General features: G+C 48.8%; 1 protein-coding gene across 1 annotated transcript; it reads left to right on the plus strand.

Moving 5' to 3' along the window:
* Positions 1-27,484, plus strand: LOC119099310 (sodium-coupled monocarboxylate transporter 1). The gene is made up of 11 exons (XM_037222442.1): positions 1-301; positions 11,375-11,664; positions 13,876-14,009; positions 17,816-18,004; positions 18,540-18,694; positions 18,922-19,062; positions 19,348-19,685; positions 23,317-23,471; positions 24,976-25,151; positions 25,840-25,940; positions 26,560-27,484. Exons 2-11 carry the CDS (start codon positions 11,466-11,468, stop codon positions 26,694-26,696), a joined length of 1,725 nt encoding a protein of 574 aa, XP_037078337.1. The 5' UTR covers positions 1-301; positions 11,375-11,465; the 3' UTR covers positions 26,697-27,484.

A 27,484-nucleotide genomic window follows, 5' to 3' on the forward strand; every position in this document is an offset into this window, starting at 1 on the left:
CAGGTGGCGTCGAGGGCGAGCGCGAAGTGCTGGACACCGGCCGCTGACTGTCTGCCAGCGGCTGATACTCGTCGAGGAACGGTGCACCAGGAGCCGGCACACACCTAGGAGCGGTGCACCAGGAGCCGGCGCACACCGAGGAGCGGTGCACCAGGAACCGGCACACACCGAGGAGCGGTGCACCAGGAGCGGGCACACCGGGGAGCGGCGCTGCAGGAGCCGGTACATGCCGAGGACTGGTGCAGCAGGAGTCGAACTCTCAAAGGGGAGCGTTGCTGCAGGACTCTCCAGTCTTAGCCAGGTAAGGAGGCGCTGTTCACTGCAGCATGCTGGAAAAAGAAGCGGGATCTGGCGGGTGCTGGACATCTTCCGGACCTGACAGTGTCGCCTCGGCAGGGCCGCTGCCGCAGACACCTAGTCCAGCTTGGCAAGGCTAAGCCGATGACAGCGACGCTTTCGTCAATGAAAGCGTTTGGATGGAAAGCTACTGTCAAGAATGAAATGAGTGGCATGCATGCCTGACATGCATGACATGCATAAGTGGCATGTACGCATGCATCTGTAATATAGCCCAGCCATTCGGCCAGACCCAGTAAAGTGCAAGCCGAGTGACTGTAATGTATTTCACCAAACTTGGGTCGGGTGTCATAGATTAGCATCGAAGGAGGTCAGCTGCAAACATCGCAAGGTTGCATCATGATCGTGAGATAGCAATGCACGATGGCAACCAGATGTACCGAGAGATAGATTCATTCGGATCTTGCAAGAAGAGGCTCTTGCGCTCATGGGGCTATGTCGATAGAACGGCTGACCTGGAGAATCGAAGACGATTCAGCTAAATCGGATTAATGTCACGACAAACTGAACTTTACGCATAACAGCTTCTGAAGCAAAAGCTTCAGGTGTCCTGCCCTCAAATTTGTATTCATCATGATGACAACCAATTTTTACCTCATTCAGTTACGTTATCATTTTCAAGGAGCTTTCTACATGACTAGGAGAAAGCAGCAGCGATGACGAAAGGCGCGGAGAAACGGCAAAAGCAACAAAGGGAGAGAAAAGCTCATGCAAAAGAAGAAAGGCTGTGTTTCGCGTCGAAGAAGGGCGACAACTGTTTATACATGTGGTGTTTGTGCACTTGAGCAGTCCAAAATATATTAATAGCCGGGCAAAGCTTACACGATCTGCATCGGTAGTATTCGTGGAGTCATATTGGAAGGGTCAGTTTCGTCACCAAGCCCCATGCCCTTGGCCGAGTTCGGTCATGGGTGCACTGTATAACATGCAGTAATAAGTCGCACCCTGATGCTCAACGTGCTCCGACTACGTAATTCCCTAGCAGCTGGTTCCGTGTCTCTTGGGGCAGGCAAGCCAACTCGAATCCGTGCTTCCTTAGGACTAAGATGGGAAACTCAAGACAGATCATGGTGTGGCCTGCACCGCAGTCCACCCGTGTCGCGTACTCCTCATTTAGGGTTCGGTTATGCGCCGGATCTTAGCCGGGCCGTAATGGAGCCCGCCTCACACACACCCCTAACGGTTGAGTGGCCATGTGCCAGTGGGCAACGACTGGTGAGCCGCATCGGTACGACAGTGCCCGCACTATTGCCCAGCTGATCTCTGCGTGCAGCGTAGCGCAAATGAAAGCAAATCTTCCGCGTTTCTGTTAACACTCAACCAGATGTCACATTGCTTACATAAACGTTGAAGCGTAAACAGTTTACATGGTGTGACAGTTTACGCCTGTTTTAATCTGGACAATCTCCCTGACGTGCGACATATGGCTTGTCAACGCCCTGGGGCAGGCCAGCCGCAAACCGCATCTCACAGCCCGCCGATTAGATCCGACGTTGGGGGTCAGGCGCGGGAAAACATCAACACATCAGGCGGCGACCGCACCAGTGTGGCGGATGCAATCCGCTGGCAATGAGTCACAGCGCATTTAACACCCGTGGATGGCCCCGGTCACAAACAGTCCTTCACCAGCCGGAGAGAAACCGGCCAGCCGCCGGCGCCGCACGCGGAGAAAGGCCCCGAGGGCGGCCGCGGCCCCACCCCGCGCCTGCCTCGACACTTCACGCAGGGTGTTGCGCACTCCCATGGCCGCAGGCGGGCCGGACGCGGTGCGCGGCGTGCCGCTAGCGGACGGTGTGCCGCGAGCGGACGGCACGCCCGTCGCACCCGGGGGCGTCAGCCGCGGTAACCTCACGATGGCATCAGACGGATAAACGCGGCTTTTCCTGGTCTTCACCCAGAAGGAAATCCCTCTCTCCCGCTTAACTGGGCCAGCCTATCAGAGGCTGGGAGGCCCCGTAAGACAGCAACGCTGGTGGGCCTGCGTGCTCGTGGAGCACCAGCGTGTTGATAAAGGATGCCGGCCGATCTTGCGGCCTGGAAAAAGCTGCACGTTCACGAATATGTGACAAGACTAGGGGGGCGGGGGGGTCGGCCCGCGGGAGTGGCAGAGTGGCAACAAGGGAGATGAGCCCGAGACAGAGGCCGTTGGCCGGCCGACCACCGCATGGTGAGACGGCGACTGGGAGCAGCCGATCTGTGCCGATCGTGACTGGCAGAGGAAAAGAAGCGTTCGCCTGCATACACACTCAGTGGCGGACTGTTTGCTTGGTAGGCGTGCTGTGTCTGTAGTGGCATCTCAGCCGTTGGGCACGCGTCCCGCCCGGGAAAACCCGGCCGATTTCTCTTTGCGTGCGGTTTGGCTACAGCGTCTTGCATGTGATAAACACGTGTGAATCACACGGGCACCACCTGCATCGCGTGCCGGGCACGTACGCCTCCACGGCGTCTACGCCGTACCATCTGCTCCTGTGCCTCGTGTCCAGTCGCACGTTCTTACTGATTAGAATTCGCTCATCGTCAAGTGTTCGCTGTTACAAAGTGGCGCCGTCGCCTGACTGCTTAAGGAGGTGCTCCACATTTGTATGGGGTTTTGGGTTGCTAAAGCTGTCTTAAAGATCATTCGGTGCAGCTCACAGCCCTGCCCTTCGTAAGACCTAAGCGCATCTAGTTCCTGAGCCGTACGCTTGCGAAGATGTGCAGATCGTTTCGTGGATACTTTTTCATGGTCATCCAGGCATTCATGACGCCATAATAACGTCGCTGAAATCTTGCCATTCGAATAGCGTTAAACTGATTCTTAATCAATGTCGTGGAGGTTAAGATAACGCAACCAAACAATGACGCATGGAGGAATATATCTACTTCTCAAAGAAATTGTGCTGTTTTGAGCAGCCATTCCCACTGAAAAGGAATGTTCCACATTTGAAGGTATTGAAACAAGCATCAGGTATCATGAGATAAGCTCACTGCGAACTATAAGTGTACCTCCAAGTAGAAAAGAATGCTCTATGCAACGCAATTTCTCTGCTCAGTCAATAGGCTCATATAAATGTCATTGTTTTATTACGTCACTGAATTCCACTACAATGATTATGTTACTTCATACCTTGCACCACTTTGATTACGAGCCAATTGACAGCCTTGTATCTGGAAATCATGCTCGCGAACGACAGATATGAACGACTCCAACAATTATATTTGTATTGGCCTTGATCATCGCATGATTAATGGAATGCCAGGATTTCAGTGACGTTATTATGGAGTCATGAAGGCCTGGGTGACTTTGAAAAAGTCTTCCACGAAAATCTGCACGTATTCGCGGGCGAATAGCTCAGACACTAGACGGGTTTATGACAGACAAAAAAATGGCAGTGCTGTAAACTTTAGCGGTTGATCTTCAAGGTGGCTGTTTCTATTCAAGCTATTTCAGAGAGCGAGAGGGAGAGAGAGATAGGGAGAGGGAGAGAGAAATAGAGAGAGAGAGAGAGGGGGGGACAGAGAGAGAGAGAGAGAGAGAGAGAGAGGGGGGGGGCAGAGAGAGAGAGAGAGAGAGAGAGAGAGAGAGAGAGAGAGAGAGAGAGAGAGAGAGAGAGGGGGGGGGCAGAGAAGAGAGAGAGAGAGAGAGAGAGAGAGAGAGAGAGAGAGAGAGAGAGAGAGAGAGAGAGAGAGAGAGAGAGAGAGAGAGAGAGAGAGAGAGAGAGAGAGAGGAGAGAGAGAGAGAGAGAGAGAGAGAGAAAGAGAGAGAGAGAGAGAGAGAGAGAGAGAGAGAGAGGAGAGAGAGAGAGAGAGAGAGAGAGAGAGAGAGAGAGAGAGAGAGAGAGAGAGAGAGAGAGAGAGAGAGAGAGAGAGAGAGAGAGAGAGAGAGAGAGAGAGAGAGGGAGATAGAGCGCACCATCCGTGGCCACCCGCCGTTTTCCAGCCCCGCGACCGTCGTGGGAGCAAAGGAGGCTCTCCCGTTCGCGGCCAGCCCGTCCCGCCGCGACGCCGCAGAACGTCACGCTTGGGCTCGCCGCCCTAGGCGCTGCGTGGCCTTCAGTCGCCCTTGGCCGCACAGCGGCGGGGCCGCGGTTGCGTACGTGCGTATCACCGGTCGGCGGCCTCCTTCGTTTGGTTTGTGTCCCGCCGGCCGCATGAACCAGGCGCTAAGGCTCTGAGTCGCCGCTTGACCGCTGACTCACGTGCGGACGATCTCGGCGCTCCCGCGGGTTCAGACGACCCGAGCAGAACGGGCACCAATAGCCCATGCATTCGTGGTGCGCCGTGGAACGTATATGCGCAGTGTTGTGCCATGATCTGTAAGATCACGCTGACATAGAAGTGGTGACAAACGGCCGTCAAGATTGAGGGGAAGGGTCATATTTATATGGTGCAAGAGGCAAAAGGCTTACACTCCCTTCAGGCCTTTTCCTGAAGGGAGTGTTACACAATGGTATGGGGTTTTAAACTTAAATAGCCATCTTCAAGATCATTCAGTAATGTGCACAGTCCTGCCCTTCTGAGACCTAAACCCCTCTAGTTTCCGAGCTACACGCCCGTGAAGATGTGCAAACTATTTTGGGGAGGTTATATCAACGTCGCTCAGTCGTCAATGACGCCATAATTACGTCATTTGAATATTGCCATTCCATTGGGGCAAAAATACGATGGCATAACCAAACAATGAGTATTGACAGATCCATTTGCTAAACAGAAAAATTGTGTTGACTAGTGAAGTCTTTTCATCCTAAAAATATATCAATCGTTATAAGTGAGCTCATGTTATCACATGTTATGCCTACTTCCCCATCATCAAATATGCGACATTTCCTTCAGTCTCCCATGATTTTACATTCATAAGTCATGTTGTGTTTGTAATCAGATGTAAGTTGAACAGCTAGCACCTGTCTAAATATTATCTAATATACATCGAACAATGTTTTGAGATCAACTCGACCCAGAGCATTTGTGACGTTTCCGATGTTTCGCCCTCCGTTCTAAGAATAGCCAATTGTTACCTTTGTGTAGGTTGGGACTTGGTCTGATTTCGTCGCCGAATATGACTACTTGAAATCACTATTACGAGAGAGGCCCGATAAATTTTACTTCTATGACGTCACGTTCAACTTGAGCGATCCGGACCGGCTAAGCTCGGCCGTCACGCAGTACGGAAGCTATTGTTTTTTTTAAAGTGCTTATCGAAATCTCACCCAGTTCTCAGTCATAGGAAGCACTGTGCCACAAAAATTGTGAAGTATACATGGCTAGGTGTTTGCTTTCAAGCGTTTGTCCAGATTTGGCTGATTTATAAACTGGAAGGGACAAATTAATGTAAAATTAATGAATAAAGTAAGCAATGAATCGTGGTTTAATTGCGGAATATCTGAGAGCCATGGGTCGAAAGCGGATTTGGGTCTCGACGACGCGGCGTGGCACTGACACAACCCTGACCGATGCTGACGGAGTTAACAACAGACAGTCCAAAGTGGCCAAAATGTCGGTCATACACCCAGACGGTCACCGCGCTCGCACGCAAACCGTGCATTCGCCCGCTTTGAGGTGTTTTTTAAGTATGATGGCCTATCTCGACAAGCCGAGGAGACAAAGCCATGACATTAGCTGCACAGTGTAGGTGAGCACACCGTAGCTGGTGTGTATGAAATATCGACTGATGGATGACTCAAAATAACACCTCACATTTTTCATTTGGCTGTAGACATACGTGTGGCTTATCTTACGCCCGGAATTTAGATCAGCGGCCATGTTAAGGAAGATCAGATCAAGTTAATTTTGTGATGGATAACCACTTTGCCCTCGCTCGTCGTAGCCTTCACGAGACCAAGGAACTGACCCTGCCTACCAGCTTCAGAGTGGTATCCATTCAAATCCATATCAAAATTTGTGATTTCCCGCTAAGAAATTTCACGTTTTCTCTCTTTGTTTCGATAATTTCTACTAGCTTACAGCGATCTGTTCTCAGTCACCGTTTGTATCTAATCTCACCATCCATATCTTCAAGAGTTAACTAACGCCATTCCTGACTTCTCTGAGAGGATAAAACTTAAATAGTGTGTTACTGTCTCATCACTGGGACAGTCCTTCGATTTGATTTGGTGTTTATTTTCGGTTATGGACATGCAACAGTACATATTTTAAGTGAATTGGCGCATAAGCGGAACGCTTAAATCTGAGCGCCTCTCCTAACAATAATAAGATATGGTCATCGCCGCCGGGGAACCCACGGCACACCGACCACTAGTCCGATCTGTAAGCCGACACGGGGCAGGCGCCCGCCGCTGCTCCGGTCTACACATATAGCTGTCCCGGGCCAGTGGCGTCCGCCCGGCCCGGCAATGCCACCCAGTGGCCCGTCTGCTGCTCGCACCCCCTGAAAGTTTTTAGGCAAATCGTTTGGTCTGAAAAGGTAATGTTTGGAAAATTTTTGCTATCTGCTGCCCATTGCGATCCTGTAAACCGTTACCTCTGGGATAGATACTTAGTTGCTCGTTGCGAGTGAGCTCAGAAATGTTTGGAATGGTACGATCTGTTTTACATAGCAATGGAATTCGGATTTCTTGATAGCGAGGACAGTTCAGTACGAAGTGTTTAGGGGCTTCATATGGAAAGCCACACAAGCAAGACGGACTACGTGTAGTTGGATTCTGAATTTCGAACATGTGGGCATTCAGGTCTGGCACTCCCAATCTCAGCCTGGTATTTAGGATGTTACCAGATCCAATGTCTAGATCAATGTCCAATGTTATGTCTAGATCCAAAGCTGTGATACACCGAATGCGCGGCCACACCGCAGCGCTGGTATATTTCCCGTGTTAGGGAACAAGAAGACTGGAGAGGTGACGCCTCAAGCGGGAGCTGGTTCCATCTTTTCGTAGTTGATGGAATGTAGGATTTTTAGCATGTTGAGGTTCTATTTGGTGGTAATGTGAGTGTCATTGCATTGTGTAGTGGACGTCCTATTAAAAGTGCTCGTATGTCAGGTGGAAGTGCAGTGACGTTTATTGGCAGTAGGTGTTGGTTGTGGATTAGGGTGTGGAACAGCGTCAGTTTGTGCGTGTTTCCTCGTGATTTGAGAGTGTTCCATCCCAAATCGTTCAACAGTGCGAGAGTGTGTGTTCTATGGAGTGCACCGGTGATCAGTCTTGCTGCTCTGTACTGTAATCTGTCAAGTCTAAGGGAGTCGCTGGTTGTCAAAAGTCCTTCGTAAACTACGTCACAATAATCAAACAAGGGAAGAATGTTATTCGTATATATGTCGTTGAGGATATGCCGAGGCAGAAGTCGTGATAGTGTGTAGAGAGGTCCAAGGGCTCTACCGATTTTGGCGATGGTGTCATTAACGTGTTGATGAAAGTGCGCATCAGTAGATATCGTCAGGCCAAGGTGTTTGCCGCTTGTAACGGCATGAATACGTTGACCATTAAATGCCCTTGCGGTGGGTTATGTGTGTTTCTGTTGGTGAATGTTTGTTGAATTGTTTTTGTGGCGTTAAACGTGATGAGCCAGTCTTTGCCGAACTCTTGTATAATATGTAAGTCGTGTTTGAGTACCGCTTGTACGGTAACTGGGTCGTGTGAGTGAGCTGTGTATAGCGCAGTATCGTCGGCAAAGAACGATACGTCATTATCAGTTTTGCCGGCAAGGTCGTTAAGATATATAAGCGCAAGGAGAGGTCCCAGAACTGCGGGCATCCAGCATGTATGGTCCTAGACGTGCTGAAACTGTTTCCTACCTTAACTATCTGCTTACGGTCTGAGAGATACGATTCTAGCCAATTTAGGAGAGTTCCTGACAAGCCACAATAGTTCTTGCACTTGAGCAGGAGGCCCTTACATCTTGTCATCATATTTATTAATGTCCAAGTAAATGGCCATAAAGTCATCGCCTCGGTCCAAGGATGCACAAAGATTGTTATTTGAATAGACCAGCAGAATTTGTGTGCTATGTTTAAGACGGCCACGTATGTGCGAAGTGGAACACATTTGAAGTATGTTAAAAAAGGTCTTCCTTAAGTCTTTGGTTTTGACATAGAAGCCATGCTCACGCTTTCCGCATCAAACGAAATAGCATCGTGTGTGATGAAACGACCAAAAAGGTCACTTTTAACAATTTCACAATTTGAAAACTCAGTGATACAAAATCAGAATAGCCAAAAGGTGCACCGACTTATTGCGAGTTCAAGGGTTCATGACTTGGTTCAATTACATAAATTATTGATTGAGTTATGAACATTTAGAAATACCATTGCTAACCATCCTGTTAAAAATACCCGAGGCTATATGTAGCTCTTCGATCTTGGCTCTGACCTTTCCGAAAATTGCACAGGTGTCTTTAGGGCAGAAGGCAGCCTTGTGGAAGATGTTGAATCAAAAGATAACATATTGCCTGTTCTGGCTCCTTCGATGTTATATTTGATGTTATGGAAGCCATTCAGCTAACGGCTGACGGCTTGCGAATCTCAGAGCTGTTGCAAAGATCCTACCCGCCACCTGCCGGCTCCTCAAGACCTGCACAACGACTCACGGACAGCAGCTGCACTCGCTGCCATGAACCCATATTACCGCATCGTCACTCCTCTCGCCTGTTCTACGGTCGCTGCATGAGGCCTGGTATGCTCTCATGTCACGTCCACTGCAGCGCGGTTGCGGCACGTTGCAGGAAAGAGGAGAAAATACACTCGCTGCACGTAGCCACGTATTATGCCTGATATTTTGGCATTAATGGAGCCAAGGGAAAAATCGCATCAGAAATGCCATCACGCAACAAGTATGTGGCGAAATACACAGAGAATGCGGCATGCCTTGCCGTTTATACGTTACGCACAAGATCAGTTGAACTGACACCTTGAAAGCCTTTGTAAATATTCTTAGTGCCGCTCGGGATGTGCAAACATTTTATATCCGAACATTACACGCGCCTGGTTGGGCGCTTGGTGGGGGGATGTTAATATACTGTATATAGTAAATAAATATAATACCCTTCGTTCGGTGGGGAAGGGGTCAATTTGACCCTCAGGGACTAAGAGCTAACTACACCAAATTCACAGGGTGCTTTGTCCTGTAAGTAAACTCACTTAGATCAAAGTTTGAGGCGCTATTAAATTATCTACAGCTATGCCAAATTTGGCACGGATACGCCGCGCCGTTCGGAAGCAATTCCAGAGAACCCCGGGGAATCAAGTTGACCCCCATATGAGTGCGTGTTAAAAAGTTGGTATAGAAAGGGAGCCTCCTCTTTGTCAAGATGTACTCCACAGTTTTGGACTGGGTGGATTTCTGGAACAGCGCTCACATCACGCAGTGCTTTGCGCGAGCCATGACACCACCATCCGATTTTCAAATTCCTGGAAACGGCATAATTCTGCCGCAAAAGCTGAAAGCCAATGTTACTCATTTGCAGAATTTGAAGCAAGTGTCAGATATGATGAAATACGATCACTTATTATTAGTGGTATTACTTAAAATGGAAAAAATACTCTAGATGACACAGTTGTTCTGCTCAGTAAATATGCTCGTCAATACGTCATTGTTTGATGACGTAATCGTACCTTTCACAGCATTGACTGCGAGTCAGTCCAAGTCGTGTAGATCGTGCTCACGAACATTAGATATGAAGGACTCGCCAATTAGATTTTATTCGTCTAGATCGCCGCATGGCTATTGGGATGACAATGACGCCATTATGGCGTCAAGGCAGTCTGGTGCCCTTGAAATGGTCTATCCGAAAAAGTGTGCATATCTCCGTAGATGTGTAGCTCAGAAACCAAAGGGGTTCAGGTCGCAAGAAGGGCAGGGCTGTCAACTGCGCCAAATGCCCTTCAAGAGGAATATTTCAGTTAACAAAAAAGACATACAAATGTGGAACACTCTAATTAACAGAGCCCATCCGGAATAATGCATATCTATGTACCACGAATTAAATAAGGAACATGCCTATGTAGACTACATGTCGCTACGTGCTATGGTTTCGTAAATATAGGTATGCAAAGCAGAGCACATCAGATTTTCGGAGGCAAATGACAATTACTGACCGCGAAAGAAAACATGTTTTCTTTGTCGCGATAATTCGTTTAGACTTATCTAGACACTATACATTAGACATTGGACACATCATTTAGACATCGTTTAGACCTTTCCACCAGGCTCTGTGTCGTTCTTACTTTGGAAACGACGGGGGTCTTGTCGTTTCCCCCTCCCCATCAGTCCGCGTTATGAAAAAGGGTGAATTGAGGTGAGAGGTAATATTGATACAAGTGGTGTTAACGTTAACACCGTTGTCAGGATCTGGTAAGATGTATAAAATTATCACATCCGTTACGGAGGGCAGACGGCTGACACGATCGCTGTTGTTAGGTGTATCATAAGACCTTGTGAAAGCGTACCCACTTTCTAATGCTTTATTTTATTGTTCGTACTTCTAGGTCTACTGATTCTCGCTTCTATAGCTTTAATCAAAGGACCCCATGCAGTCAAACTTTTTGAGCAAAGTCGTATGAAACAAGTGGACTGTGAAATTGATATATTTCTGAACAAGATATCCTTGCATTTTGCTAGTCGAACACTTCCGACTTAAGTTCTGTAACACACATGCAACGTCTGATACATACATACTACGATCGGGGCGACTCTCGACCGTCCAGCGACCTTAAACAGACAAGCCATAGCCCGCTGGGATCTGTCCGCCCATACGATAACCAATATATGGCAGCATAAACAATGCTCGAAGCAGGGTAAACTGCTTTTTAGTCCCGGTCGGATAGCAGCATCTCGGGAATCACGGCTGTTAGCTGCAAGCCTCATCGCCACGGCAATTGTTTCAGCTTACAAGCTGGATTCACTCAGGTAATGCGTGTCTTACCCCCATGTTCGGCCTCGTGACGAATGGACCGTGCCAGATTTATCGGTTCAAAAAATATTCTGCCGAGTCTGCGAGCTGCCTGCAGTCGTTACTTCAAAGGAAGTGTCACTGTCGCTCAGTCACATTTTCCTGTTTCAGACGACGTTTGTTTGTTTGTTTGTTTCAGGCTCGACCTGAGAACACGTCGGGGCCGTTTGACACGTGACTCCGGGCCCGCCAGACCTGCCGATCTTCCAACCTCAGCCGGGCCAGCAAAGATGGCGGCGGCGTCGGCCGAGTTTGGCACGGTCAACTTCGTGGTGATGGTGGCGTTCTTGGTGGCTACGCTGGCCATCGGCGTCTTCTACGGTCTACGAGGTCACGAGGCACACCGACTGCTCATCTCGCGCGATATGGGCGTTGCACCTGTCTCGCTCTCCATCATGGCCACCTTCCTCTCCGCCATTCTCATCGTCGGTCAGTGACCCCGCTCGCGGTCAGTCGCCCGTTCCTGGCGTGTAATCTCGACGCAATTATTTCGTCAGACAATGAGCAGAGAAATCACAGCAATTTATTTTACTTTATTACGTATATGCTCGGCATAGACATAAAAGAATATGTAAAAGACTTAAAATATCTCAATCTTTTTATTCAACATTTTGGTTTTCTTATTTAGTATTAGACGTTGTCGTAATGTTTTAGTGAATAACGTACACAGTGGAAGTTGGTGCGAAGTCTGTTCATTATTTTGAAGAATTTCTTTTAAGCAGAAGTGTAACGTTTAAATTACTGACATTCCATTTCAAAAGTAATACAATTATGAGCAGTTGTAAAATTGTGTGTCTAAACATACAAAGACTGTAGCGGCACAGGGTAACAGATGCTGGGTGGAAAGAAGCTCAGCACGGCAAACTCCAGAATGTAACTAGAAATAATCTACATATGCAACGTTTAGTTTAAATTTATAGTCTTTCGTGAATATTCGGCAGCCAGTATCTGAACGCAGCGTAATGCAATGTCTACAATGGTGAATGTATTTTAGCTTTGAATGAATGCTATGTTCAGAATTTTGCAAGAAACTCAATAAATTGCTCACTACATTGCAATGGCAGCATGTACTGACAGTTGCAAAACAATTCAATATATTCCATAGGGAACTGGTAACAAGATTCTACGGCGACTCTGCTTCGAATATTTTCCATTATGGATCCGGCATATTACCGACTGAGCCATCGAGACAATCGGGCATGCTATTTGAAAATCGGAAAATTCGCGACGTACCGTGCACGAAAAAAGTTGACCCGGTGCGCCATGAGAATTTCACTTCTCTACGCAAAAAGGTTAATAAATGAGCTGAAGACATTAAAACACTCTTTCTTTTGGTGTTGTATTCATCGAAATTGGCCAGATAGAATTCGGCTCACAGCTCACGCAAGCCTTTACCGCATGAGTCCTATGCACTAGCAAGAAAAACACGCCGTAGAGTGGTTTTGCTACCAGCATGCTTCTTTGGGGGCTAGTAGTAGTCTCCCCCGTGGTGGCGTGTAAAAAATAACGGATGAACTGCTCCCATTCGTACGATCTTTTAAGAATTAGCTGTGATAACCTACTCCAAGTTATACCAGTACTGGTCAAAATAGGCTGGGATTTTATGAGTTTCTCATAGATTGCTGTCCAGGGATTATGTTAGCATATTACTGAGGCAGAAAATGCTCACTAGAAACCGCCACATCCTCCCCCCCCCCCCGCCATTACAAAAATTGTGCAATTTGAATGGTGGAGAAATGCAAGTTAGGACAATGACATCACCAATCGTATTTTTAAATGCAGAGACGATTTGCTGGATTCCATTATGATTGGTTCAGTTTCAATATCCGCTTCGATTGCAGCAACCTATTAATGCAGCGATTGCGAGAGAAAACATCGCGTACAAATTCCGGCGAATCCGACGTCAGGGCTCGCATGAAAGGACACTTGGCTCTAACATCCTCACGGGAAAACGCTGACGCGCTGAAAATCTCATTTCGTGAAAAGACCGTACAACGGGCGCCATCCGACGCGATGCCATTGTTTTCTGGAGGTCAGCATGTTTAGAGCAGGTGGGTTACACACGCCGTTCGCCATGGGCTCCACGGGTTTGAAATTGACTACTTTGGGCAGGTGATGCCTTAAAAATAGGTTACGCAGCTGTGATGTTAAATAACGATAATGTTCACGGTACTCAAAATTTCGTGGAGTGTTCAGCTTGAAGAGCAACGACACCACTTTGGAAGATGAGCTCTGCTCAAAATATTGAGACAAAAAAGGAGTGACGAGATCACCCTTGAAATGAGCATTGCTCGACATTTCAGATACCACTAATAAATTGTTGGCTGTCAAGCAACGCCGTTTACCCGGTACTTTCTGGGATATCGAAGGTCGTTAGCGCCACATAAAAATATCAACCCATAATCCGACAAGTTTCTGTGAACATGGCAGCTCGCCATCCCGATGTATGCTGCAGCGCTATGCAACAACAATTAATGAATGACGTTTTGGTTGCATTCGTCGAGTTTAAAGCCGCACAGACAATAAGGGCCGATAGTCAATAAAGAGCCAGATGCACCGGCCTACGTCATCCTGGCCATCTCTGTTCATAACAGTGAAAACGAGGATGCTGCCTTCAATGAGAGTTTCTTGGGTTTGCAGGTACTCCATCGGAGATATTCTACTTTGGCTTGGAGTGGGCTGTCGCCGTGCTGACATTCCCCATCGCCGTCGTCATTTCTGCCACGCTGTTCCTGCCCATCTTCTTCAGACTGGGTTTAATCAGCGTCTATGAGGTAATGTCCGCGGCCCGACCAGTTTTCAGCGCAAAAACATGACCTTCGCAGCACTTGACACTCTACATTGCCGTCATTGGCTTACCTGTCCGTACCATAGTTAAGCGTGTTTCTGTAATGAGTTTCGCTTTCAAACATTTCAGCACGGCATTTTTCACCCTTGTCATATTTCCAGCAACGAAGTTCAGTGGGATCCCCTGGTATGTATTTTTAATATGCATGATGTATAATCAGAAAGGATCAAGGTCCTTTTACGATGTGAATCAGTCACGGATCGCGTATTTAAGCAAAAGAGACTGATCTTTTCTCGGCACATTGGCATACATCGAATGGCTCAAGTTGCGTAAATTGCAGCATTACTATGTTCAAACTCACCATTGTAATGCCGCAATGAAACAGGAGCATACACGCCACACTGTCCCGTCGTGTTTCTGCTCACATTAAATTTTAGTCACGTGACACTTCGTATGCTTGGCCAAAGATTCATTCGCTTTAACTTCAGCACAGAACAGTGAATAATCTACGCTAGAAATCCCGCCAATGGCGCGTTTTTTAAGTCGTGTTTTTCGGGGGAGGAGATTTGGCCCCTGAATTTCTTAGGAGAAAATGAATGAAATCTGACGAGGAACTGTTTAAGAGCATTGTTCCAGTCTGGGATTCTTTAACCGCATTTGACACGTTTGTGATCAGCTTGACCCCCTCCGCCCTGGCAACACAACGTAATCCCGATTCTCCTCTGGTTACGTAACGTGTAAAGCCTAACTTAAAAAGGTAATGCGTGTCTGTTTGGTTCCTAACCAAGCGTCATTGAGACATACACTAACTCAGTCAGGGTAACTAGCTCCATATGGATTTCGTCCAACCGCAGTTTTGCGAAGCGAAGACGTTTTGCCGTGTTGCCTGTCATGAAAGGAAGACGGCATCAGATGCGATGAAATAAGCTCATTTGTAACTATTGGTTCGCTTTCAAGTGTAACAGTCAGCTGTAGTCTACTAAATTTTACAATTTTGTAACTATGTTCCTCTACACATCATCATTTCATTGCGTCATGGAACGTTGTTGCGATGACAGTGTCGCTGCGAGAGTGGCCGTTTCAGAAGTGCCACTGTAGCGGACGGATTGACTCGCCTTAAGTACGTAACCTTTTGACGGGTGGGGTACTTGCTGGTGCGTATTTGCTGAACCCAAATGTCATTATGTAGGCATAGTTTTGCCAATTTTGTGGTGTTCTTTTACAATTTCCGTCATTTTACATTTCTAGTTGCACTCACTACTCGGTTTTGACGCTATTCTTCAGCTTTGTGATTCACAGATTTAATGCTGTCATAAATGGTACCACAACTTGTATTGTGTAGCCCAAAACATGTTTCGTTTTCGAAGCTAGCATTTAGCACGTGATATTGGTTGAAGGTTGACTTATGTCCGAGAATGTCACAAACCGTACTGACATACGCCAGACGAATAATTCCAGGGTTATTTATTGTTTGACTTTGAATACTACGTGACCAATTAGGTGGCGATATTTGCGTGACGTTTCTGTTGCGCCATGCATGCTTGTGTGACCTTGACATAATGTGCGTGAAATATCTGCACTAGTCTGTAGTCATCAAGCAGGCAACTAGAGGGTTTCAAATCTTAAAAGGGGCATGGCTATGAACTGGAAACACTTCATTTAAGAGACTGGTGATCCGACTCACTATCCAGAATGGGGTGCAGCTCATTATGCTAGTGGACTGAGTGTACAACTCTCATATGTCCAACTTCTTGGGCCTCAATTGCACCTCAAGTAGAGCTGCTGTGATAGCGCCATAGCGGAGGAATGAATGCCAAATTTTTACGTGTCGTGGAATTCGCGGAATAATAGCTTCATGCTTCCATGTGTTTTGTCTAAGCAGAGTATTTCAAGCTTTTGAAACATTTATTGCGCAAACATTTTTGTCCATTAGTTCTTGCAAACATTATCGAACACACGCGTTAGAAAAATCAAAGCAGCGAAACATACTATTTTTCATAGTGGTGAGCAGAGTCAAATGAGATTTCTTCCGCGGATGCGACTATTTCAAGCAAAGTTTTTGGCCATTCAGAGGGTTTCCACCGCCGGTTTAACGCAGAAGTTAGCCTTAATGACTACCTTAACATGGAATCACTACACACAGGAAAGAAATGTCCAGAAAGACCAAGAAAGACAGATTGGCTGAATTATCGCTAAAGACGTGAAACAAATTACCAAAATGTAATGGCAAATACGGAGCTCATACCAGAATATAGGATATTCAGCATGTCGACCATGTTGTAAATTACACCGGGATCAAGATGCGAGAGCTTTGGAACGCTGTCGTTGTCATTCACCTCGGAGTTGCGTTCCAAGCGCAAGTCGCTGGCTCGCATTAAATTGCATGTGTACCTACACGCGCAGAAACACAGCCAGGGGGGACACTGGGGATCTGTACAGCTTTCCCTCATCCCACACCATCAGCCCCGCCCTATCAGACCATGGGGGCCTTTGGGCCCCGCGGCACAGACGGCCAAGAAGTCGATTCGAGGACCCAAAGGGCTGGCCGGACAAGCCCGGTCCACGGGCCTAGTCCTCCCTCACGTAAGGTCAGCCAAATGGCTTTTTTCGCCTGTCGGGGGTCTCCGGGATGATGAAGGCCTCTATGTTTGTCAGAGACGACAAATGCTGAGCAGCTCACTCTTTGTCAGCATAGGCTTTGAGAGTCCATGTACGGAGGGGAAACAATTGCCGGGTTTATGAATTGTTACTGAATGCACCGTGCTCTGGTCGCGGCCCCTGAAACAAGGGGCCTCCTGTATCGGTCAAAAGCAAAATGCTTGAACAGAGTAGCCTGTGTCGGCAAGGCGCTCCGTCAGTCAGGATCACATTTGCTGAAGAAGGAACAGGACAGAACCCTGAATGTCAGAGGGCCTTTTGTGTTGGTCGGGGGTACGCAGACATCAAAAGCAAATGCCAGGAATGGTAATAGAAATGGGTCTGCGATGAGGCAATATGAGGGGTCTGCCAGTGAAGTGCTCCAGTCCAAATTTGAGGTTCTTCGGGGTCCCGAGCCCTGAAACAGGCTCGGGGGCCCATTTCAGCCGGGGGGGGGGGGGGGGCGAACTGTGGTTCATATACGTACTTGGATCGCACGCTTCACAGTTATCATTAATTCTTCCAGACATTTTTGATCGGATGAATTTAAGATCAGGGCTCACGCAAATCAGGTTTGTTGTATGTGCTCTAACACCATCCTCCTATCGTGAAAGCTCCAATTATACAGCATAATCTTGTGGAAACAAATTACGAACCACAAAGTTCGGCGAGATCCACCTCGTCCTTTGACTTCCCTGACTTTGACCTGCCATCTGAAGATAATTCCTTGTCCAAATACAGTTAAAAAGTCGAGCCATTTGAAGAATCCATTTTCAACCGAGCCAGCGTCTCGTGAATTTCGCTGGACCAGGGGAAAACATTGTTAGCCCCCTTAAGACCTGAGCTCAGTTTTGCCTTGGTGAAGACAACGTTGTATCGTCTAGAGCTGCTGTCAGTGGAGTTTGATCTGGCCGTCACCGACTTGCCTTGTTTTCTGTTAAGGAATGAACATCGGGTGTCTCCCTCCTTCTCCGCACTGTCCAGGTAGTGTTGAGTCCGCTGTTTCATTTCCCACTTCCTGATCCTCTGACTATAAGGTGCACAAATGTTTGATGCTCAAAGTTTTCAGGACCATAAATCAGCTGAACTCGTTGCTCTACCCATCCCCAGCCACGATTCGGGTTTTCCAGCTGAGAGGGACTCCCGTCGTTACAGTACCTGGGACGGCGATACAACTCGCGGTTGATGACGGTGGTGGGCACGTTAGCCTTCATGACGCAGAACCTGCTGTACACGGGGATTGCCCTGTACGCACCCACCATCGTGCTCAGCAACGTGACCGGCATCTCCAACTGGCTGGCCATCTGCGTCGTCGGTCTGGTCGGCACCTCCTACACCGCCTTCGTGAGTGCAACCCATGCCATGGTGGTGCTGCTTTCTTGGACCACTGGTTGCGGATTATCGGGGCTAAACCCTGGATCGTTCAGACGAAGAACGCCACACGAAAACAGACTACGAGAAGTGTCTATGGGATTACCGACACCGCGTATGATTCGCGCTGCTAATGTAAGGTACCGTTTACGTGCCACTATGATGAGCCTGAATACATCGTTAAATTAAGAATATATGAGGTAATTGGAAAGTTTGATGCCCGGCAGACTTCAGCTAGAAGACAGTGAGAGGATACGTCAGCTGAGCGATATCGCTGGGTTAACGTGGTGTATTTTCCTGCTTAGCTGTGCTCCCCTTCACACCCGTCACAGAATGCGAGATCGACTCTGGGAAAAACCGTCTGTGACAAATACTTTAGTGGGTTGGCCAGTTTTCCTCGATAGCCCCCACCATATTTCCCGAAGCCGCGTCACTGTTGAACTGTTTACTGACAAGATGACGTCATCGCTTGGCTTGCGTCAGCTGAGGACTGCTCTTCGCCATGCAGGGAGGATTCCAAGCCGTGATCTGGGCAGACGTGATGCAGGCGCTCGTCATGATCTCCGGCGTGCTCTCCATCATCATTCAGGGCTGTATCAACGTCGGAGGGTTCTCACAGATGCTGGCCGTTAATAGGGAGCATGGCCGCCTCACCATGTTTACGTGAGTCGACCTTGAGGTACAGGCTTCGGGTCATTAACCGCCCCGGTCTGACTCCAATCGATAGCAAAATAATGGCAGGCCAATTTTCACCAGAGCGTGTACCGGACACTAGTACGTTTAAATACTTGCGATTTTTCATGCATTGCTCCATCTTGTCGTCCCTTTATGCCTTGACAGCGCAGCTTGCACTTGGAACACTCACATTCCGCCTGCTCCTTGCCACCTAGATGGGACATCAATCCGCTGCAGCGCCACAACTTCTGGAATACATTCTTCGGCCAGCTCTTCATGTGGACATCCTTGCTGGGGGTGAACCAGCCCGCGGTGCAGCGGCTTCTCAGCCTGCCCACGTACAAGAAGGCTGCACTGTGAGTGTTAAGCACGTGCAGGATCTGCCATGGACAAACACATTGCGACGTGGCCACTGCCCTGCTGTATCAACTCGCCCTTGTGGGCAGATCATAAGCATCTGGTACAGTGTAAAAATTGTATTGCATACCACACGCGTTCGTCTGCACGCGATACACTCAACAACACAGCTTTTGTGGCGTAGCAGCGCAGTTGCCGGTCACTGAACCAACAGCTGGAAATATGCACTGCAAGGCTCTTTTGCACGTGACGCTGGGATTGTAACAAGTCACCGTTTTTCACAGGACAAGCATCATCGGGGGCTTCATGATGACTATGATGTGCTCCCTGGCCGTGATCGCCGGGCTTGCTATCTTTGCCACTTACGCCACATGCGACCCGCTGCGCTCGGGCGTTACCGAGAGGCGAGACGAGCTCGTGCCACACTTCATGGCTGACCAGCTGGGCCACGTGCCTGGCTTGGGCGGCCTCTTCATCGCCTGCGTGCTCAGCGGCGCGCTCAGCACTATCTCGTCGTCGCTCAACTCGCTGGCGGCCTGCACGTGGGAGGACTTCTTCCGCGACAGCGCCTGCACCGCCGGCCTTACGGACCGCGGCCGGCGCTGGGCACTGAGAGGGATAGGTGAGTACCGTACCGACAGAAAGCTCCAAGCGCTCGGAGGAATAGGTCAGCTACTCTTCCGGACGCCAAGCACTCAGCGTGATGTACCAGTAATGTGACCACACGCTGGATCCCCAGCGGCTTATGACAGCGTCCGAGTGTGAACACTCCGCGGAGCACATCAGCAATGCTGGGAGACCTTGTTTATATTGGAGGAGACGATCCCCACTTCCCCCTAAGGCACCGCATTATTGTGTTGCTCTCATAGCCTTTATTTTCAGTAGATTCCATATTCCATAACAACCACAAAGTATGTAAGACATTCATTTTCGCGGAGCATCGCACTGCAGGGGTACCGTAATGTTCATAACTCATTATTCACAAAATCATTGATCAGGGGCCGGAAAAGAAGCTTTGCAACCCTCATTTCGAGCCGGAAATCTTTACTTTAAGAGATACAAACCTCCATTGGCCACCACAAATGGCTCAGAACTTTTTCCGAGAAACCAACAACCAAGGGCCCCGCGGTCTTGGGCGCATGCAAGTGAGCGACAAGGGCACATGACCCCTTAAGATGCAGAAGAGCCTGCCAAGAATCTCTCTCGACCGCGACCAAGAACCCGATTGGACTGCCCAAAAGGCAGCTCAAAAATAATGTAATAAATAATGTAATAATGTAAATAAAAAAAATCAAGGACCCTTTAGGACCCTTAAAGGATAGGCCCTCAAATGCCAGTCAGAAGGCGCCTTAGGCTGATAATAAAAAATGGGCGACTTGGAACAGTGGGGTGCGGAATGCCAGTCAGAGGCCATCAATATCAAATAACTTGGGCCCATTTCCTAGGCAAAGGCAAGGGTGGAGCGCATGGCAGAGAGTTCTCAGAAAGCTTGTTGCATTGTTCGGGGCTCCGCTCCAGTGAAGCCTCTATGCTGATTAGAGGCCCAGAATGCCTAACGGGCCTACAGGACCGCAGTACTGAACAAGATGCCCTACGCCCGATTCGACCAGGGGCCCGATAAGCTGAACTGGTGTCTCTGCGTCAGCTGTTGGCATGCTGCGTGGGTAAGAGATCCTGTAGGGTCATAGTTGATCCAGGGTTATATGTCCTGTTTTGAGGGCCTGCTGCGTCAAGGAGGGGATCAGTTTATATTTTACCCCCCTTTTGGCCTACAGATGTGCCAGGGGGCCCGGCTCCCGTATCGCCAGAGTGGAAGCCGAGAGCGACCCCGGTATGTGACGGGAGAGTCCTTCAGTTTCTGAGCAGGGAAATTTCGAATGAGCAATTTCTAGATTGATTTCTCAATGGATCAGCAGATACAGCTTATTTCTTGCAATACTAGTTATGCCACTGCTTCAAATAGCTTGTGGCGTGGGGCGTGCCAATCCGTCCCCAAAAATCAGCTGATAATCGAAGAGGTAAAATATATGGTCCGTACTACCTTTCCCATGTACGACGTAATCTCATAACGCGTTCGACAATATTATTTCCCATACCTGGTCCGATACTGGATTTATCCATAGCTTTGGCCAACTATCTCGAAGCACGGGGATGAACTCAAAGAATGCGGCTGGAGACCCCTAAACCGAATGGGAGGTTTAGAGATTCAGCTTACTAGAGTAATGTCCTCACCTGTTGCGTCATGAGGCTAGATAAGTTCCTAGTCAGGTCAGTGCCTAGGTGGCTTGGTATACACCGATTGTATTCCGTTGACCGATCTTTTGTCATAGTATATGACATAACATATTGGGTTGGCGGTATAGCAGTGACCAGCATCGAATGATGTTTACAGAACGTAAGAGCTGTGGTGACATTTATTAACATTCATCTCATGCACCCATTTTCGTAATATTTCAGGAACAATATTGCCCATTGACACTCCAAGTTAACCATGCGAGGGGGGTGGGGATGGGGGGGGGGGGGGGTGGCAAGTCAACATTTCAGAGGCCAGGTCCCTCACAGAGAAAAAAGAACACCTATGCCCGTGTCTTAAGATGATGTGTAGCAGCTAAGTGCCTTAGTACCTATGCACCGAGGTACCCGCTCACTTATCCAGGCACGAAGGGAATTTAAGAACGAACGTCACGCAATTATTCCTTGTAACGCATGCCAGAATGTTTCAGCAAATGCTGATAATCCAGTGTATACCGGGAAAAACGCCCTCAGCTAGGTTACCACGAGTGCACTCAATAGTCCCAGTCCTCGGTTACAGCAAATGCGGTAAGAACACTCGGACCTAAGCGATAGAAACGCCAATTCAGCCAAGGCCAGTAAGCAAATGCGGAAGACGAAGGCAGTTGCAGCCGGACCGGTGCAGTTGCGTACAATTGTACGCCAAACGACAACTAAACGGCACACAAGCGCGACGTCTGAGACGGTAGAAGTGCGCTTTATGAACACGAATCTTCAGTTACACTTTATCGGCTCATAACATTATTCCAAGATCTACCAATCACGTCCCGAAGTTTTCACCTCGAGGCTTGAGGCCCATAGAGACCTACCGTTTGTAGGGGAGTTCCGTCGCGTCATGTCCCCAAAAGCCGGCCGTTCATTGGTTGGAAGACTTCATTGTGCGCAAAAATGTAACAATGTGGGGACAAGACAGTAGTATTAGCCTTATTCCTCGGAGACCAGGAGAATGGAGATATAGATAGGCTGATATTTCGGCGACATGCCTTTCTCGAAAAAATAGCAGAGGACGTTTCTAGGAGAAAGAAAAAATTCTGCTTTTGTTTCGAGAAAGACATGTTGCCGAAATATCAACCTAACTATATGTTCATTCTCCTGATCTTTTCCAGGCAATAAGGCTAATACTACTGTCTACTGCTAATACTACTGTCTGTGTTACTACTGTTCCTAGCTAATGCACTGAACAACTTACACAATTTGGAGGCACCGACGAGGCAATATTTGCCATAAAAGAATAAAGGGATAGTGGAATATTCCGATATTTAGAAGAAAGCTGTATGTCGTAAGGCATGAATGACACAATAGTGTCCTAGAAACGTGAGCATTCGAAATAAAAGCTCCTCCACCTCTCTGCGGCAGATTTCTCCTCCATTCAGCATCACGGCGCTGAGAGAAATTTCGCCCGGCGAGCTTATTAACGTTTCTCATCCTTGACGCAGTCGCTTAAGTGCCCGACACAGGCGGAAGGTCGTGCGTCCGAGGCAAGATGCCATCCGTAACTGATCTAAAATTGCCTTGTGGAACATGCTGACTTGTTTCCAGATTGCCAATATATCCTATCAGTGCAATGCAATGTAAAGCTCCCTGAGTCTTTTGGAAAAAATACCGGCCTAACGTACGTACACTTTGATTGACGTATTTATATTGTAGCATCTGTGCCACACTCCATTCAGTTACGGGCTGCCAAATATTTGGCGTCAACTAAAGTTTTATCCTAGATCGCACACCTAGTGCACTTGTAATATTGTTCTGCAAATGTTTTACTGGACTTCGCTGTGCTCGGTATGGTTGAAGCTCGATGCACCTTAAAACTCCTTCCAAACAGGTCATAGCTGGTCATTGGCTAAGCCCATCGATTGACTGATCCCTTGATCGTCGGTAGGTACCATGCAGTTGTGAGTCTTGCAGCTCCGGTATAACACCGTGGTGACTGATGTGGCTGCCACGACTGCTACTGTCAACAGCTCTGGTGTTCGGGGTCGCCTCGATTGGCATGGCGTTCCTGGCCAAGAACATGGGCGGCGTGCTGCAGATTGCCATTGGCGTATACGGCGGCTGCACGGGGCCCATCCTCGGCCTGTTCTGCATGGCTCTCTTCGTGCCGTTCTCCAACCGCGCGGTAGGTGCACTGTCAAGTTCCTCACACGCTCCCCGTGCTCTTCTCCGGTCGCCCCGGTGGATGACGTCATATGCCTGACCAGTGGCAGCGCTAAGAACTTTCTGGAGGGTGGGCAATCCGGTACTCATGGTTGGCATTTGGTGTAAGTGGTCCCTCAGACCAAAGGGCCTCCCAGCACGTTGCACTGTTTGGTATGCCCGTGACTGCTCTAATTCAATGATTGATTATGCATGCGTATATTTCATAATAACACCAAGATGATGAGTTAAGTTACTCTGTTTAATAGCCCTGCATCACACTTCCAAACCACAAGTGAACAGCTTGTTTTGGAAATGATTGTAGAAACGTATTCAGGTACACGCCAGGTACGATAAGTTCATAACAGTGTGAAGAAACGTATTCAGGTTCACGCCAGGCACGATGAGTTCATAACAGTGCCGGCAAATATTTGTACAGTTTCATGCAGCACTTACATGGTTACTCAACCCCTACCAATGTTTCCAAATTACCGATCACTAGGTTTTCTCTCGAGTAAGACAATTTGTCGGTCATGGTCGCGACTGGGACCTGTTTGCTTCCAGCTACCAAATGGGCCTCAGTTTAGTTCAAACAGGGCCTCCTGCCTACCGGCATCATGCCCAAATCGGTCGTGGTAAGGGTCTGCGGTGGCATGGCACATCTCGTCAACTGAATATCTATACAGTGCAGGGTGGGGCATTCATCCATCTGTACGATGCCAGAGCAGACTACGTGAATTTCAGTTCCAGAGGCAGCCATGACCACAGCAAGGTTTTAAACAGTATAACCCACCAAGTGTCCCGTTAGTGGCCTCTCTAACTCAGCTTGTGGGTAACCATGGAGGCGGCAGTCCAGTGCCATTTCCCCCGTAGTGATAGCAGCGGTCCCCCGCCTCATGCTAGATCCCAATCACACCAGACCTCCAAGTGTTTGGTGCTTTCGTTCGCTCGAAACAGGACCTCCCTTTTGAAATCAATAGCACATCATAGTGGAAAGTCGGAACAGGGTCTGTCCGTTGTATGTAGTGGTTCCAGACCATCCAACTTATCGGCGTGATTACACCGTCTTCTTTACTGGGTTAGTGGCCTCATCTCGCTTCCGACATGCGTCATGCGTTCCCTGACGGCGATGGCTATATTTTGCTATTGTTAGGAGAGGCGCTCAGATCTAAGCGTTTCACTTGTGTGCTAATCCACTCATCATATGATCTACTGCTCCATGACTGTAATCTAAAAAAAACATTAATCATTTGCGTGGTGCCCTGGGTGTCTGTTTATCAGTTTACTTCCCGTCACTACTCATCAGTTTACTTCCCGTCACTACAGGGCGCCACTGTTAGTCTGTTGACGGGCCTCTGCGTGACGCTCCGGGTGTAGGTACATCATTGCACCCCCCGTCACCACAGGGCACCACCGTCAGTCTGCTGGCGGACCTGTGCGTGACGCTCTGGGTGTAAGTACATCACCGATCTCCCCCGCCACCGCAGGGTGCCACTGTCGGTCTGGTGGCGGGCCTATGCGTAGCGCTCTGGGCGTCGTTCGGTGCCTCCTTCAGCGGCGCCTCGCCGCCGGTGATGATGCCCACCCGGCAAGACGGATGTCTGGCCAACACCACCACCATCATCACCAACGCCACACAGCCAGAGTCGGCAATCGTTGACAAGTGAGTCAGTGAACCTTCACCGAGTATGCTCAGGCTGTGCGCTCTGGAACTATTTTGAAGCAGACTGTGTCCTGTGTTGTGTACTATGCTCTTTTAGCTTTTGTGTGTGCTTTTAGCTCTTTCCAATATCTCAATTGTCAACCTGAATTTTCGTTTTCCCTAAGCTCCTTTTCGATTACACACTGGGTATTTCATTGATTCTGTGCCTATTCTGACTTGTCTGTTCAAACCGTAGCCAAGTTGAGCGTTCCCCTTATGTACCGTTACAACGCGGAGGACATATACAGCAAGACAGCATTACACATCACACGGAGTCCTTTTATGCAGTCTAGGCGCTGCTGAACACGTTGTTGCATGTTTTGACTGGAATCAAATGTGCTTTCTCCCAACAGGAATGGGGTGCTTTCCTTACAAGCCCCTATTACATTCTTGGGCCTGGTCTCTACTTCATCTCCATACGCATGCTTGTGGGCAGTTGTCACTAACGACGTGGTCTTCTGTGATTGGTCAGAATCAGGAGCAGGACTGACACAATGCTAAGACTTTGTGCCCGTCGTCAATGACTGACCAATGTCGTGTCTAAACACAGCTGTCGGCGAGCTTCGACTGGCTGCGCAGCACGCACGGTAGCATAGGGGATGGATATCCACTGAGTTTGCGTGTCTGAGCGGGGATTTATTTGTTACAGATCTGCATTAGAAACGTTCTACAGCATATCCTACATGCTCTACTCAGTGCTCGGTTTCGTTACAACTACGATAACAGCCATCATCGTATCCCTACTGACAGGTGATCATGAAATAAGCATCGTGAACAATATTTCACTTCATTTCATCACAAATCCCGTTTGCCTCGTTTGACCGTTCGTTGGCATAACTCGTCGGTGCCGTACATTGCCAGACTGTGTTAAAGGGCTTTATCATGCATCAGGGGCTGGAGTTGCCAGATGTTGGTTGTCCGTTGTACTTGTTGGAGACCGGAAGCCCTCCGCGCAAGCGATCGCCGTTAGTCGCGCCGTGGGTGTAGACGGTTTTTTGTTTTCGTTTTTGGCAAAAAGTTATTGCATAAAGGATCGGACTATTAGTGCTTTGCGATAGGTTTGTTGTGGGGTTGTACATACGCTACGGCCAAGAGGAGGCACATTGCAGGAAGGGCTTGGGCCCCGCGTTGACGCCTGGAGGTTCAAGCAAATTAAGAAACGATGTTTTTACCTTTCAGTTGTATCTAACTTTTTCACCGGCCTTCGGATTCTTGCCCGTCGCATAAAAAATTTGATGAGACCTAATATAGATTTTGCTAACGACCTAGGTACCATATGACTGAAATCACCTGGCTAACAATACCGGGAGGTGTGCATAGTGCCGTTGGATATGAGCGAGCGTGTCTCTTATTTTATTACCGGTTGCAGGGGGCTTAAAAGCCGAAGTGGATGGAGAGCACCTTAGTCCTGTTGTCAAGTGCTTAGCTCCAAAGAAGAAATACCGGCTGTCGCACATAAATGGAACGTCAAATACGGGCTTCGAAATGGAAGCGATTAAGAAGTGAAAGCTGACGATTGGTGACACCCGTTTGCCGCTTGTTTAAGTCCAGCTGGCTCTGAAGCCACGGCCCACCTGACTAGCTGCTGTTATCAGCACCCACCACTGCGCTCCCTGCTGTATGCGACATCTGCCGCTGTACTGTCTGTCGTATACGGCGTCTGCCGCTGCGCTGTCTGCTGTAAACGGCGTCTGCCGCTGCGCTGTCTGCTGTATACGGCGTTTGCCGCTGTGCTGTCTGTTGTGCATGGCGTCCGCCGCCCGGTGCGCTGTCTGCTGTATACGGTGTCTGCCACCGCGTTCTGCTATTACGGCATCCGCCGCTGCATTCGGCTGTAAACGGCGTCTGCCGCTGCGCTGTCTGCTGTATACGTCGTCTGCCGCTGCACCATTTGCTGTCTGCGACGCCCGCCACTGCGCTGTTGCGTCTACGACCTGGGCGTGGCGTTCTGTGGCGGCCGCCGTCCTAACCGCTCCCCGTCTCTCGTCATCTGCCGCTGCCAACCGTCGTCTGCCTTACCAGTGTTGGTGCTAATGTTGATATTGGTGGAGTTGACGCCGGCGCCTAGCGCTGCGTTGTCCCGCGCGTTTGCCCGAAGCGTCTGGAGTAGGTCTGTGATTGGATAACACCCAACCGCCACGCGAGTACGTGAGGCGTGGTGATTGGTGGGACCGGGTGAGCTCAGCGCGGCGTGACCTGTGGCGAGGTCGGCCCGCGCGGTGAACGGGATCGGGAGTATGTGTCATGTCATGAGATGGATGTATGGTTTTTTAGATAATAGAGTAACATGTGAG

The sequence above is a fragment of the Pollicipes pollicipes genome, unplaced genomic scaffold (assembly GCF_011947565.3).
Source record: "Pollicipes pollicipes isolate AB1234 unplaced genomic scaffold, Ppol_2.1 Scaffold_4740;HRSCAF=5597_pilon_pilon_pilon, whole genome shotgun sequence".
Lineage (NCBI taxonomy): Eukaryota > Metazoa > Arthropoda > Thecostraca > Pollicipedomorpha > Pollicipedidae > Pollicipes > Pollicipes pollicipes.

Bases quoted from the DNA above. Each gene is read 5' to 3' on its own strand.
- LOC119099310 (XM_037222442.1), top strand. From the start codon at position 11,466: ATGGCGGCGGCGTCGGCCGAGTTTGGCACGGTCAACTTCGTGGTGATG. The intron at 25,152-25,839 runs GTGAGTCAGTGA...TATTTGTTACAG, and splicing joins GAGTCGGCAATCGTTGACAA to ATCTGCATTAGAAACGTTCT. The intron at 25,941-26,559 runs GTGATCATGAAA...TACCGGTTGCAG, and splicing joins CATCGTATCCCTACTGACAG to GGGGCTTAAAAGCCGAAGTG.